Source organism: Notamacropus eugenii, chromosome 2, assembly GCF_028372415.1.
Source record: "Notamacropus eugenii isolate mMacEug1 chromosome 2, mMacEug1.pri_v2, whole genome shotgun sequence".
Taxonomy (NCBI): domain Eukaryota; kingdom Metazoa; phylum Chordata; class Mammalia; order Diprotodontia; family Macropodidae; genus Notamacropus; species Notamacropus eugenii.
Genome location: NC_092873.1, coordinates 355925131 through 355937587, shown reverse-complemented (window position 1 = coordinate 355937587; position 12457 = coordinate 355925131). Strand labels below are relative to the sequence as shown.

General features: G+C 35.9%; 1 protein-coding gene across 2 annotated transcripts in view; it reads left to right on the top strand.

The window, feature by feature from the left end:
- Positions 1-10729, top strand: part of TOP2A (DNA topoisomerase II alpha) — a 30987-nt gene extending 20258 nt beyond the window's left edge. For both annotated transcript variants that reach the window (XM_072646364.1, XM_072646365.1), the window contains exons 24-35: positions 84-279; positions 1929-2020; positions 2131-2301; positions 2837-2920; positions 4065-4256; positions 5656-5746; positions 6736-6891; positions 7177-7306; positions 7698-7756; positions 7974-8120; positions 9015-9229; positions 9573-10729. In XM_072646364.1, coding sequence (XP_072502465.1) covers positions 84-279; positions 1929-2020; positions 2131-2301; positions 2837-2920; positions 4065-4256; positions 5656-5746; positions 6736-6891; positions 7177-7306; positions 7698-7756; positions 7974-8120; positions 9015-9229; positions 9573-9710 — 1671 coding nt within the window. In that variant the 3' untranslated portion in view covers positions 9711-10729. The remainder of the gene's footprint in view (positions 1-83; positions 280-1928; positions 2021-2130; positions 2302-2836; positions 2921-4064; positions 4257-5655; positions 5747-6735; positions 6892-7176; positions 7307-7697; positions 7757-7973; positions 8121-9014; positions 9230-9572) is intronic.
- Positions 10730-12457: the final 1728 nt, after the last annotated feature.

The following is a 12457-nucleotide window of genomic DNA, read 5'->3' as shown; positions in this document are numbered from 1 at the left end:
ATTGAAACAGACGATATTCTATATAAATAACAATTACTTTAAAGTATTCTTTTCTTATTCCAATCTATATTTTCTCATTTAAGGTGCTTTTTGATCATGTTGGCTGTCTAAAGAAGTATGATACTGCACTGGATATCCTAAAAGACTTCTTTGATCTGAGGCTTAAATATTATGGACTGAGAAAAGAATGGCTTACTGGAATGCTTGGTGCAGAATCTGCCAAATTGAACAACCAGGCGCGGTTCATCCTAGAGAAGATAGAAGGGAAAATAGTCATTGGTATGTTACTGGAATAATAGGTACCATATTAAAATACAAGACAGTACTGTACATTCAAGGTTAATTTCCATTAGACATTTTTATAAGAAGTGTTGCCCAGATTGATGGCCAGATATCATGGATTGGCATCAAACCCAATCTTCCCTATTGATTGTGTTCATTTTGATAGTTTTTCTAGTATTGCTTTGACAGAAATAACTGAAAGTATATTACTTTTGTTATTGATTAAATCCTAAAATTTTTATGTGGATTTGCTAATCTATATGACTAGGACCAAAGTAATTGACATATGATTAAGTTCACATCAGTATAATAATTTACAGTTTATTAAGCACTTTATATACTTTCTTTTTTAATCTTCACAATATCCCCATAGTCTAAACAGTGTAACTATTATCCCCATTTTAAAGATAAAAAGCTGAATCTCAAAGTGGAAGTCACTTGTTGGTAAGGTTACAATCTCATTTGATCACAAAACCTTCTAAGGTAGGTGCTTTTGTTGTCCCCATTTTACAAATAGAGAAATGAAGCTAAGTGACTTGCACAGGGTCATAAGCTGATATCTTAAGGCAGGATTTTTAATTCCAGTCTTCCTGACCCAAGGTCAAAACATTATACATTCTACCACCTAACTTAAAGGTAGATGGACTAGTAATTAGCCTAATGGAGAGCATTAAAAATAAAAATACACAAGGATTAATGAAAATGTATACATGAAATGATGGGAACTGGCTGTGTGCCTAGGACAGAGGAAAGTATAGGGTAATTCAATGGAAATTCCCATAGGACAGGGTTCAAGTAACTAACCAGAGACTGGGGAGAGGTTCTTTCTGACACAAGAGAAAAGTATCACCAAGAGTTACCAAAGAGACTAAAATATTAGGCCTAAAGGGATAGGGAAGTATAGGAAGGACAAAAACATTTGAGTGATAACTCGAAGCTAAAATCAAGCTAATTGAGTTAGGTGAAATTACCATACTTAAAAATTATTCTGTATAGTTTTGTGCCCCAAGATTTTCTTACACTATTTTACACTAAGTAAAATAGTTTTACATTAAAAGAATAAAAGTACTTTGCCCAATACTGAAGTGCACATAGTAAAGGAGAAGTTAATAATAGTAGGGGTCCGGTGAAGTCTTTGGAAGACAATCTACCTAATAATGGGGTTGTGGCTCTTAGAGTTGACCTAAAAATAGCAGCCTATCTTCTGTTTGCCTGCCTCAATAAAAGATTTATAGGATATTCAGTTATGATTTCATTGCCCCCTTGTGGCAACTTGGATTTGCAAAAATGACTTCTCACACCAGCTTGTATAAGACTCATACTTGAATTTCTCTCTTTTTAGTAAATATTTTTAGAGGGGAGATGGGAGGAGGGACTTGTAATTTTATTGATGAAAAGAAATCCTAAAGAGGAGAGTTGCCTGGGCTGCTAGGATAGTGAAAAATTTGCTCCAGTGCTTTGCAGAGACAGGCCAGCTCTGTTGACTCTTCAGCTGCTGCACTGGAGTATAGATCATATCAGATTATTTACAATTTTTTATGTTAAACAATAGGGGAAAATTTATCCTATACCTAATACTTGTTTTTATTATGTATTGTATTAAGCTTATAATTGAGTATCATAATTTTTAAATTTTTTTTCTCTAGAAAATAAACCTAAGAAAGAGTTAATTAAGGTTCTGATCCAGAGGGGATATGATTCAGATCCTGTCAAGGCCTGGAAAGAAGCTCAGCAGAAGGTAATTTCTTAATCAGCTTCCTTTATCTTTTGTTTAAAAACTCAGAAGTATCACAATATCTGGGTGCTGGCATTTCCTGTGAAAGTTAACATTTTTAAATCCCTTTTTAGAGTCCAGAAGACAATGAAGAGGAAAATGAAGAAAGTGAAAATGAAAAAGAAACTGAAAAAAGTGGTTCTGCCACTGATTCTGGACCAACTTTTAATTATCTTCTTGATATGCCTCTCTGGTATTTGACCAAAGAGAAGAAAGATGAACTCTGTAGGCAGAGGGCTGAAAAAGTAGGTGTGCTTTTAATATTGGGTTTGGTTGTAATATACTTTAACTCTACAGTGTCCCAAAAATCTCAGCTCAATTTTTTTTTAAAAATTATTTTATTTATATATAATATTTTATGTTTATTATTTTTTAATTTAATGTTATTATTTTTTTTAATGTTTTACAATCACTGCCATAAAATTAAGATTTTATCCCTCCCACACCTACCCCTCACTACCCCCTTTACTCCCCACGACAGCGTACAATTCTGTATAGGTTCTACATATACTTTCCTATTGAATACGTTTTCACTATAGTCATGCTGTGTAGTTGAACTAAAATAAATGGAAGAAATCATATAACAAATCAAAACATAATACACAAAAACACACACAAACATGATCTGCTACATTCTGCGAATGACTTCCATATTTCTTTTTCTCTCAGCTCAATTTTGAGCCATCAGTAGTCTAAAACTGCTCTAAGGCTTTTAGGACACTCTCTATATGCTATTTTTGCAAGTTGGCCTATCTTTGATTTTTATCTGATATAATTTAGGAGCAAGAATTGGAGACCTTAAAACGAAAAAGTCCTTCAGATTTGTGGAGAGAGGATCTGGCTGCTTTTGTTGAAGAACTTGAGGTGTGTGGGTTGGTTTGGGTAAGGATGTCTGTGGGTGCTTTAAGTAGGAGTTGTATCATTTTCAAAAGCATTATAATTAGAGGTAGAAATAATATAAGAAATATAAAGATACATCCCAGGATATCAGAGTCCTATTGTGCAAAGAAATCATTAAATAATAATTCAAAATGGTCAAATGTACCAGAAAACATAAAACATGTACTTGGGACAAGAGTAGAGAACAGGATTTTGATTTAAAGTTTGGAAGTGATGGGGTTTCATGTGCCTACAACAGAATGGAAGGCAGGTAGATGATACAGTGAGTAAAGTGCTGGGCCTGAAATCAGGAAAACTCATCTTCCTAAGTTCAAATCTGACCTCAGACATTTAGTAGCTAGCTCTGTGACCCTAAGCAAATCACTTAACCCTGTCTGGCTCAGTTTCCTCATCTGTAAAACAACCTGGAGAAGGAAATGGCAAACCACTCCACGAGATCATGAAGAATCTGACACAAGTAAAATGACTGAACAACAAAAACACAGAATGGAGCCAGCACGAAGGTCTGGAATGAAGACAGTTACCAGCAGGCCTTTGCAAGATGAGCTATAGGACCTAAAGAAACCCATACTCTTTGCATTTATGAGGACTATCCAAGACACCCTCACCCTCAAAAAAGGATTAAATCCAATTTGCTTATAAGGTTAACTAGTCTTAGTGTAATTTCAGGGGTTCCCCTAGTCTTTTCTTTACATATACCCCACCACCACCAGCAAAAAAAAAAGAATCATACATGCTACTTACTGACCTAAAATTAAATAGCTGATCTAGACTAATTTCCTCAGTTTATAGAATAGGAAACAAATTCAAAGAACTTGAAAATACTTTTAGAGTATTGCAGATTTAGAGCTGAAAGAGACCTCAGAGGTCAACTAGTCCAAAACCCTTGCTTTCTAGATGAGGAAATTTGAAAGGTCAAGGATCACGTGTATAAGTCAAGTACCGTGATTCTCTCTATTGTCAGATTTATTGAGGTGTTGGTTTTGTTGAATTTTTTTTGTCCCTTTTCATTTGTTATAAGAGTTGGCCTACTGTATAGAGAAGCTTGTCTTTTAGGTATTAGACAATGTCTGTTACATAATATTTCTTTTTCATAACCTTTCTGTAGGTTGTTGAAGCTAAGGAAAAACGGGATGAACAAGTGGGTGTTGTTGGTAAAGGTAAAGCTGGTTCGAAACCAAAGGCAAAAAAAGGTCAATTGGCAGAAATTTTGCCTTCTCCTTGTGGCAGACGAGTCATCCCCCGAGTAACTGTAGAAATGAAAGCGGAAGCAGAAAAGAAAATCAGAAAGAAAATTAAGGTAATAAATACATTTGAAGAAATTGGGAGCATGGAATAAGAGCTGGCCTCAAAATTAGAAAAGGTTAGGTTCAAGTCCCACCTCCCAACATATGTTAGCCATGTGACCTTAGGAAAGTCATTTACCCTCAGTGCCCCCAGACAACCCTGAGACTGAGTTGCTGAACAGGTGCCAATCTGCATTGCTAGAAGGTGTTCTCTAAGAGTTTACCCATCCCAAAGAAATCACAGGTTTTAATCATCCCCACTTCCCCTCTTCCTCCCCAAAAAACATATGTGTGTGTTATCAATAGCTTTTCAAATGCTATTTTCTCTTCCAAACTCAGTAATTATGGTACTACTTGCTTTGGAGATAGCTAAGAATTGATCAGTATTATAGCATTCTTCATCCCTTAAGAAAGACTCATACAGGCATGCTTCACCAAGTGATAATTGATTTCAGGAATGCATGTGTTAAGCAAAATAACATAATAGAAAAAGTGAATTTCACAAGAACAATGTTATATAGAATTCATGTGACGCTACGGTGGGACTTACTGATGTATTCAAATATTGTGAAACAGCATTGGTTAAGGCAACCTTGTTATGGATATACCCACAAGTTTTTCCAAATTAGGCTTTCATTTGGTTTGAAAATCTTTACTTAACTGAAAAATATGAAAACATAATTTTTGGAGATAAAAGTAAAGCTTTTTAAAAAGTTATTAGCTATCAAAAAATTTCTTCCTAATAAGTTCCTTTGAGCAATAGCTAACATCCAGTGAAGATATCATTTCAACAAACGTTTGTTGAAGGCCTACTCTGTACAAGTAGGATCATATGTTTAGAGCAACTCTCAGATATTATATTCCATTTGTAGTTATGAGACTTCCCTTAATTTTTTGCTCCAGATTTTAAGGATGTACAAAATTATTGTGGGTTTATTTTGTAGGTTCATAGATTTTAGAACTGGAAAAGAAGCTTAGAGGCTATCTAGTTTAACTCTTTCATTTTACAGATGAGAGAAATGAAACCAAGAGAGGGGAAATGATCTGCCTCAGTTGCCCAGACAGTAAAGAGCACAGCTGGGATTTGACATTAGATTCTTTGACTCCCATTCTATTGCTCTTTGCCCGGTACCATTCTTGACCTCTAGGAACAAGCTATGGGAATGTACTTTGTTATTTTTTTTCCTAATTACATATTCTTGAATTTATCCTTTGTGTAATTTTCTCTTCCTACCCATAGACACTATTCTGTTAAATAATTTACTTTCAGGATATCGTATTTAACATTGAACAGGTATGATTCCTCTGCAGTATCATGCTAATAAGCCTTACTGAAATCACTCTGTGCCTACATATTGCCAGTGCTTAGCTTTATGGAGTTGACAGAACTTTTCTTTCTTTTTATATCTTTAGACCGAAAGTATTGAAGAAAGTTCTCAAGATGACAGTATAGAACCAGAAACTCTGAAACAAAGACTGAACAAAAAGGTTAAGACAGAACCAGGTAATTTAAAGGGAATAAATAATGCAATCTGAACATTAGTTACCTACCAGGCCATACCTAGTGAAGTGCACTGGAGCTTTTGGAGTTCATGCTACAAAGGGCTGTCTTCCTAGGCAATAATCACCTTACAATGATATCCTTTGGTCATTCAGGACTTTGGACTTTTTGGATGAGGCTATAGATAGACTTTATTAGTAGCATAACCATATGGCATTTTAAATTTACAAAATTTATTTGTCCAAAAAAAGATTAAAGTAGTTTTTCCATTATGTCAATAAATATTAGAAATTTCAAAGCACTATAAAAATGTAAATTCTTCTCTCTCGAGCACTTATTCAATTCCCAGAATAGAGTGGGCACCACAGGTAATACAAAAGAAGTATAACATGTCCTTACCCTAAACAGATTTATTGTCAGAAAAGTTAAGAATAGTATACACAGTTAGTATAAGGCTGTATGAGAAGGTGCTAAATTGAGTGACCTAAAATAAATGCTACAGTACTCTACAAAAGGAAGGCATTAAATGCTAAATGCTAATGATGTCCAAGAAAGATTAACGAAAAATGTGGGATTTGAGCTTTGCATTGGGGATACACCAATGAGAATTTGAGTACAATCTATACAAAATGAGTTAATTTAAAGTATTGAGTGTTTAGGTTTTGGGGAATAGTTAATTGGGAAATAAGTTTTGAGAGGTACCATAGGACTAGATTAAGGAAGGCGTTCAAGGCCTACCATTTAGGAAATTTGTCCTGGCAGCAGTATATGCTGTCTAGATTGGTATAAAAAGAGGTTAAACTGAAGTTACTGGAGTAGTTTCCTCAGTAATAAAGGTAGTAATCAAAATAAAGAGCAAGGCATATGAAGAGGAAGAACCAACAGATCTTGGTGACTAACAATATAGAAAATGAAGGGAAAAAATGATTCACATGTGTTTCTAAGGAATGAGTAAAGGTAATTAATTCTTTTCTACTTTTCTGCCCTTTAAGGTGTCAAACAAAAGAAGCAGACCAAATTGCCATTCAAACCAATCAAAAAAGAAAATAAGAAAAATCCTTGGTCTGATTCAGAATCTGATATGAGTTGTAATGAAAGTGACTTTCATGTCCCACCTAGAGAAGTTAAATTACGCAGAACAGCAGCAGGTAAGAAAAACTACCAAAAAAATAAAGGTGCTAGTGACTTTAAAGCTTTAGATGGGCAATGTGTTTGGCAGCACTGAAACGCAGGAATAGTCTTGTTATAGAGGAGTAACTACAAAAATTTTAGAAGAGAAAACTGGAGGAAGTTGAAATACTGTTGCATTAAAAATAAAGTCAGTGATCTTTTAACACTCTTAGGTTTTTTTTAATTGCATTCTTTGTAGAATGCATGTCTAAATATTGTCGAAATGTTACTCATTTTGACTTTTTGTTTCGGTTTTATGACAGCAAATACCAAATACACAGTTGACTTAGATTCAGACAGCGATATTTCAGATTCCAAAGAGGAATTTCAAGATGAAGATGAGGATTTTATCCCATCAGATGAAAGTTCATCTCAGGTTAAAAGTGCACCAAAGTGAGTATATGAGCTCATTTGAATGTTCCCACTTTGTGTTAATGTCTCTGGAAGATTGTGGCTAATACAGACATACTCCATTTAACATTGCCCCAGCCAACTTCATGCAGTTATGTCATTAATGCATCATAGCAAAAATATCAATCCTACTAACACATCTTTTACCAATTGCCCAGGCTGCATATCAAATGGTCAGTGATCAGCCCAGTCAAGTTAGAGTTCAAACCATCTTATTAATCACGTGAAGTTCATTGCCCTCCTATAACATTTTGCTTAATATCATATTTTCACATATCAAATTAATAATGTTAGCTGAGGTATTAATAACATACAGAACATATAATGTAAGTAATAAGATAGATACTAATTGCTAAAAACAATTTTATTCTAGAGCAACTAAAGGAAAAGCTACTAGCAAAGAAGAGGTACCACAGAAAAGTTCTTCATCAAGTATGTGTGTGTATATACATATGTATATAAATTATTGAAATGTTTGCCTTATGCTAAAAAAAAACTTTAAAAACTAGGTAAATTTAGCTGATCTGGTTTTATTCCCTTTGGTAAATAATATAAGTTAAGAATTCTGCCTATGTGTATTATGCTGGTATTTAGAGAATTAAAATTAATAGAACTCTCAGTTCACTCAAAATATTTCTGTCTTATCAAGATGAAGTTCAGGACCTGGAACCTGAGAATACTAAGGATATGGCTCTGGCTTCTTCAAGCTCTTCTGCTTTCGATTTTCCAGCTGAAATTGAGACTACAGATCCAGCCCCCCAAAAAAGTGCCGCAGGGAAAAAAACTGCAGCAAAGAGTGAGTCTAAATATTTTAAATAAATCATGCTGAGGATACCTAGTAAGTTAGCCACCACTACCATAAGTCAGTTTTTTAAATCATGCCCAGAATTCATATAGGCTGTCTACTGGAATGAAGTCTTTCAGAAGTAGCAACCATTGTTTTTTATCATAATGTAAAAAATAATTTGTCACTTTGTCATTTTATTGTGTTAAGCTAGGAATCAGATGATGGAAAAAGTACTGGATGTAGAGTCTTTAACAAGTCTTTTCACTTGAGCCCCATTTTTCTTATCTATAAAATCAAGCACAGCCTATCGTTTTGAGAGAAATACTTTGTAAAGACCTTAGAGATCTGCAAAAATTCGAGTTTTGTTATTGTGTGTTTCTAATCATTTACATATTGCCGTAACATTTCCAGAACACTTGTTATACACTATCCTGTTTGATCTTTAAAACAATCTTAATGTTATTGCCCATTTTACAGAGGGAAGAACTGAGTTTGGAACAGAGTAAATAATTTGTCCAACCACCAATAAAGCCAATATTTTAACCCAGGTCTTTTGACTTCCAGTCCAGTGCTTTTTACACTAGAAGACAGGCATATGTTAAAATCCACAAACATTTAACCATCTAATTGGTATAAAGGGAGCAAGAATAGCAAATTGGCCCAAATAAGGGCTTTAATGTAAATTATTATATACTTGTGACATTTGAGAAAACAAGTAAAAAAAATTAAAGATAGTTGGGTTCTCTAGTGTTTTCCAGTCAAGCTTTGTTGCAATGGCTTTTCTTAGGTTGAAATAAAGAGTACTCGATACATTACTTGGAAAACTAGGACAAACAAAAACTAGTTTATAGAGTGAAGAACAACATCCAAACACATTCTGAATCCAAGTGTTGTCTCTTTCAGGTCAGTCTTCCACTTCTACTGCCATAACAAAGAAAAAGGCAGCACCAAAAACAAGCAAAAAGACTGTTGCCCCCAAAGTGTCTCCAGACTCGGTCTCTGAAGCCTCTGAAAAGATTGTGCCGGCCAAAAGCAAGAAACCTCGCAAAAGGAAACCTAACTCTGATGACTCTGATTCCGATTTTGGAAAAAGCATATCAACAGCCAAGGCAGGGAAGGTGGGTCTTTTAAAGTACACATGGGCCCTAATTTGGTACTGGGTGGCTTGAGGTTTAAAAGGGAATTGTAACCATAAAAGCTTCTGGCATTTATCACTTTAATTTGAGCCTTACAATCCTGTGAGATATTTTGCCTTTAAACTCTCATCTGCCCTTGACTTTGAACATAGCTGTATGTATTGAAGAGCACAAAATGTTGGTGCTGGCCTTTTGCTGCCCACAAATTCAGTGTTATAATGTCTAACAAATTAGAGCCTCTTAAATTGTGATGTACTCATTATTATAGTTATACAATGTAGTTCCCTCATTAACTTCAAGTTCTGTAAACTCTTTTTACTTTAAGAAATCCAAGAAGGTGGACGATGACTTCCAGAGTGAGTCAAATTCAAGCTGGGCTCCTGTGGCACCCCGGGCAAGACCTGGCCGAGCAAAGAAGCCTATTAAATACCTGGAAGAATCAGATGAAGATGATATGTTTTAAAATGAGGAATTATTTTTAATCTTAATGATATCAAAAATTGCTTTTGAAGTCATTTCTCCTGGAACCCTTTAGTTTCTTTCTCTGAGAATAAGTCTAGCTCTTGGAGTATTTTCAGTCAAAAGCTGCTGAAATATTTTGCCACATTAGAATTTTTAGTAGCAGTAAAGCTCAAGTACTCCTGACTTTTAGCATTTCCTTCTTCTAAGAACTCAATACTGTATAATTGAGCAGTCCATCAACATTCTTTCATCACCACCTTTGTGTTTTAAGTCCTCCTGTTTATTTTCTCGTTTTAAATCTGATTATAGTTTTGAACTTTGTATGTAGATTGTCTCTCTTGGTCCTTTAGTTTGTTGAGTATTTAGGTCAGATAAGAATTATCAGTCATGTAAAGTAGTAGTAAATTTTCCTGTCACTGACCTATACAATGTGAGAGAGAGATGTACTTTGACTTCCAAAGTATAGATTTAGTGAGACTGGAATAATTTGTTCATTCAGTGTTATCTTGTTAGTTTTAAGAGGTGGGCAATGTTTTACCAAATGACTCTTTGATTTTATAGATCTTCTAGCCAAAATATTCCTCTTTCCAATGTACTTATATGAATTTATGTCTACACACCTCTAACATGTCAGTATAGTGAAGAAAAATTAGGGTCGTAGAGATAGCGCATTTTGTACAAAACTATTGATTGGCCAAAATTTGCACATTGCAACCCTATAATAGAAATAGATATTGACTGCCTCAGTATCAGATTTTTCTAGGATAAAGTTCCAAGGTGGCATGGGCATTTATTTTGGAGGGCAGTTGGATGTTAGTGTCCCAGTAACAAAGGTAGATTTGATGACATTTGAATTTCCTTAAGCTTTTGAAACCCTTTAGCATGCTGTATATGTGTCACATCTGTTTATATGATCTGTGAGTGGTGTTCTTTAAGTGTATTTGTAAATATTTGCTATGTTTTCTATGTAGTTGGATTTTCTATGTAGTTGAATTAAAATAATTTTTGTACTTAAAAAAATGATCATTGTGTTTCATCCATTACCATATATTCTCAGGGAGCTACATCTATCAGAAAAGGACAGATGTCCTTTGAAAAATGATGTCAAAGTATCTGTCCTTTGTAGGCATTTGTTAATGGCACTCTCAACGGAAGGAGAGGTGCTGCCCCCCAAAAAAGTGTCTTCCCCAACATTATGGGCAATTTTCTTTAAAAAAAAAAAGCTACACTCTGGGGCAGCCTGGTATAGTGGACTTGTCAGTCAGGAGATCCATTTGGTTTGTGTCATGGCTTCTGTTAACACCAACGTGGTGTCTACAGCAGCCACTATGGATATACAGGTGTATTTACAGGGGAAATCTGCAAAATAAAAACTTCCTCAAAGATGAAAGCAAGCTATTTATTCAGATACCAGAAAGCCAATTCCACCATGGTAACAACTAAGTTTGTACATACTACCAAGAAAGGGAGCATCGCCATCCCCAAACCTTTCCTCCATGAAGCCTCCCCTAGGCAAAATTCCAGCCTCTCTCACCCTCACTAGCTGTTCTGCCTTGCTTTCTCCCAGCTCCGCCCTTCCTAGTCCTCCCACCATTGCCTCCATGTGACTCAGGCTGTGGGCTGGTCAAGGCTGCAAGCAGGTCACATAGGCCTATTGAAGGGCAGGGAGATCTTCAAATTTCCTTACCATTACAGCTTACCATATACTTGGTATGGGAGAGGCACTTAATAAATATTGAATTGACTACTTGTTAGGTGACTGGGCAATTCACTGAACTCAGTTCTTCACTTTTCTTTCCTCTGTAGAAGGAGGGGAAGGAGGAGCCGGTATTTTCTGCCTAGTTCTTACAACACACTGCACTCACATGTGTGTGCACACACACCAGTAACCTGGAAAGGCACCAAATCAAATGCGCAAAGCATTGTGAATTCTGATCAAGAAAAAGTCACCATGAATCATTTTTCCAGCCTCAAGCAGTGTAGAAATAGAGGTCTGCAATCACGGGTGGGAGCTAGCCAGGAGAGCCCTGTAGTGAGCAGCCAAACACCCAGTAGGAGGACCGAACACTTGGTCAGAACTTCCAAAGGACGCCTGTACTAGCACAGGGCACAGGAGCAGATGCCACTTAACAGCTCTATTGACCATTTATATGGTTCCAAGACAGAGAAGAATGGTCACAGTAATGAGGTAGTAGGGGTCCCTACTTTGTAAGAAGCTAGGAACAAGTCCCAGAAACATTGCTATGTGATTCTGAGCTCAAGAGTAAAGCTGAGACTCGGTTCTAACCTTTATTCCCACACTTAAACCTGCAGTGAAATAGATCAGAGCAAGAGACTAAAACCAATGAGGAGCCAGTCACTGTGAACGCAGAACCTCCCAGCAGGCTAACAGTGATTAATACTAGCAACAGTCTACAAAAAAACCATGCACACCCAAACCAGGTCAAAACTTACTGAGTGCGGACTAGGGGAGTGGTAGACAGACCTCTCCCTGGATCACATCACTTTAGGGAGCCCTGAAATCAGACCAAGCTGTGAAAGCAGCACTACATAAAAGAAGTTCAAGCCTTACATCCACCAAGAAATGAATAGAGGCCAACACTAACAAAATCCAAAGTAAAAAAAAAAAGGGAGGGGGAGGCGCTGGAAAATGTGCAAACAACAAAAAATTAACCTTAGCCATAAACAGTGAACTCAAGACAAAAATGCAAAAGAAGACTGACTTGAAAACATCTATTAAGCAAAGCC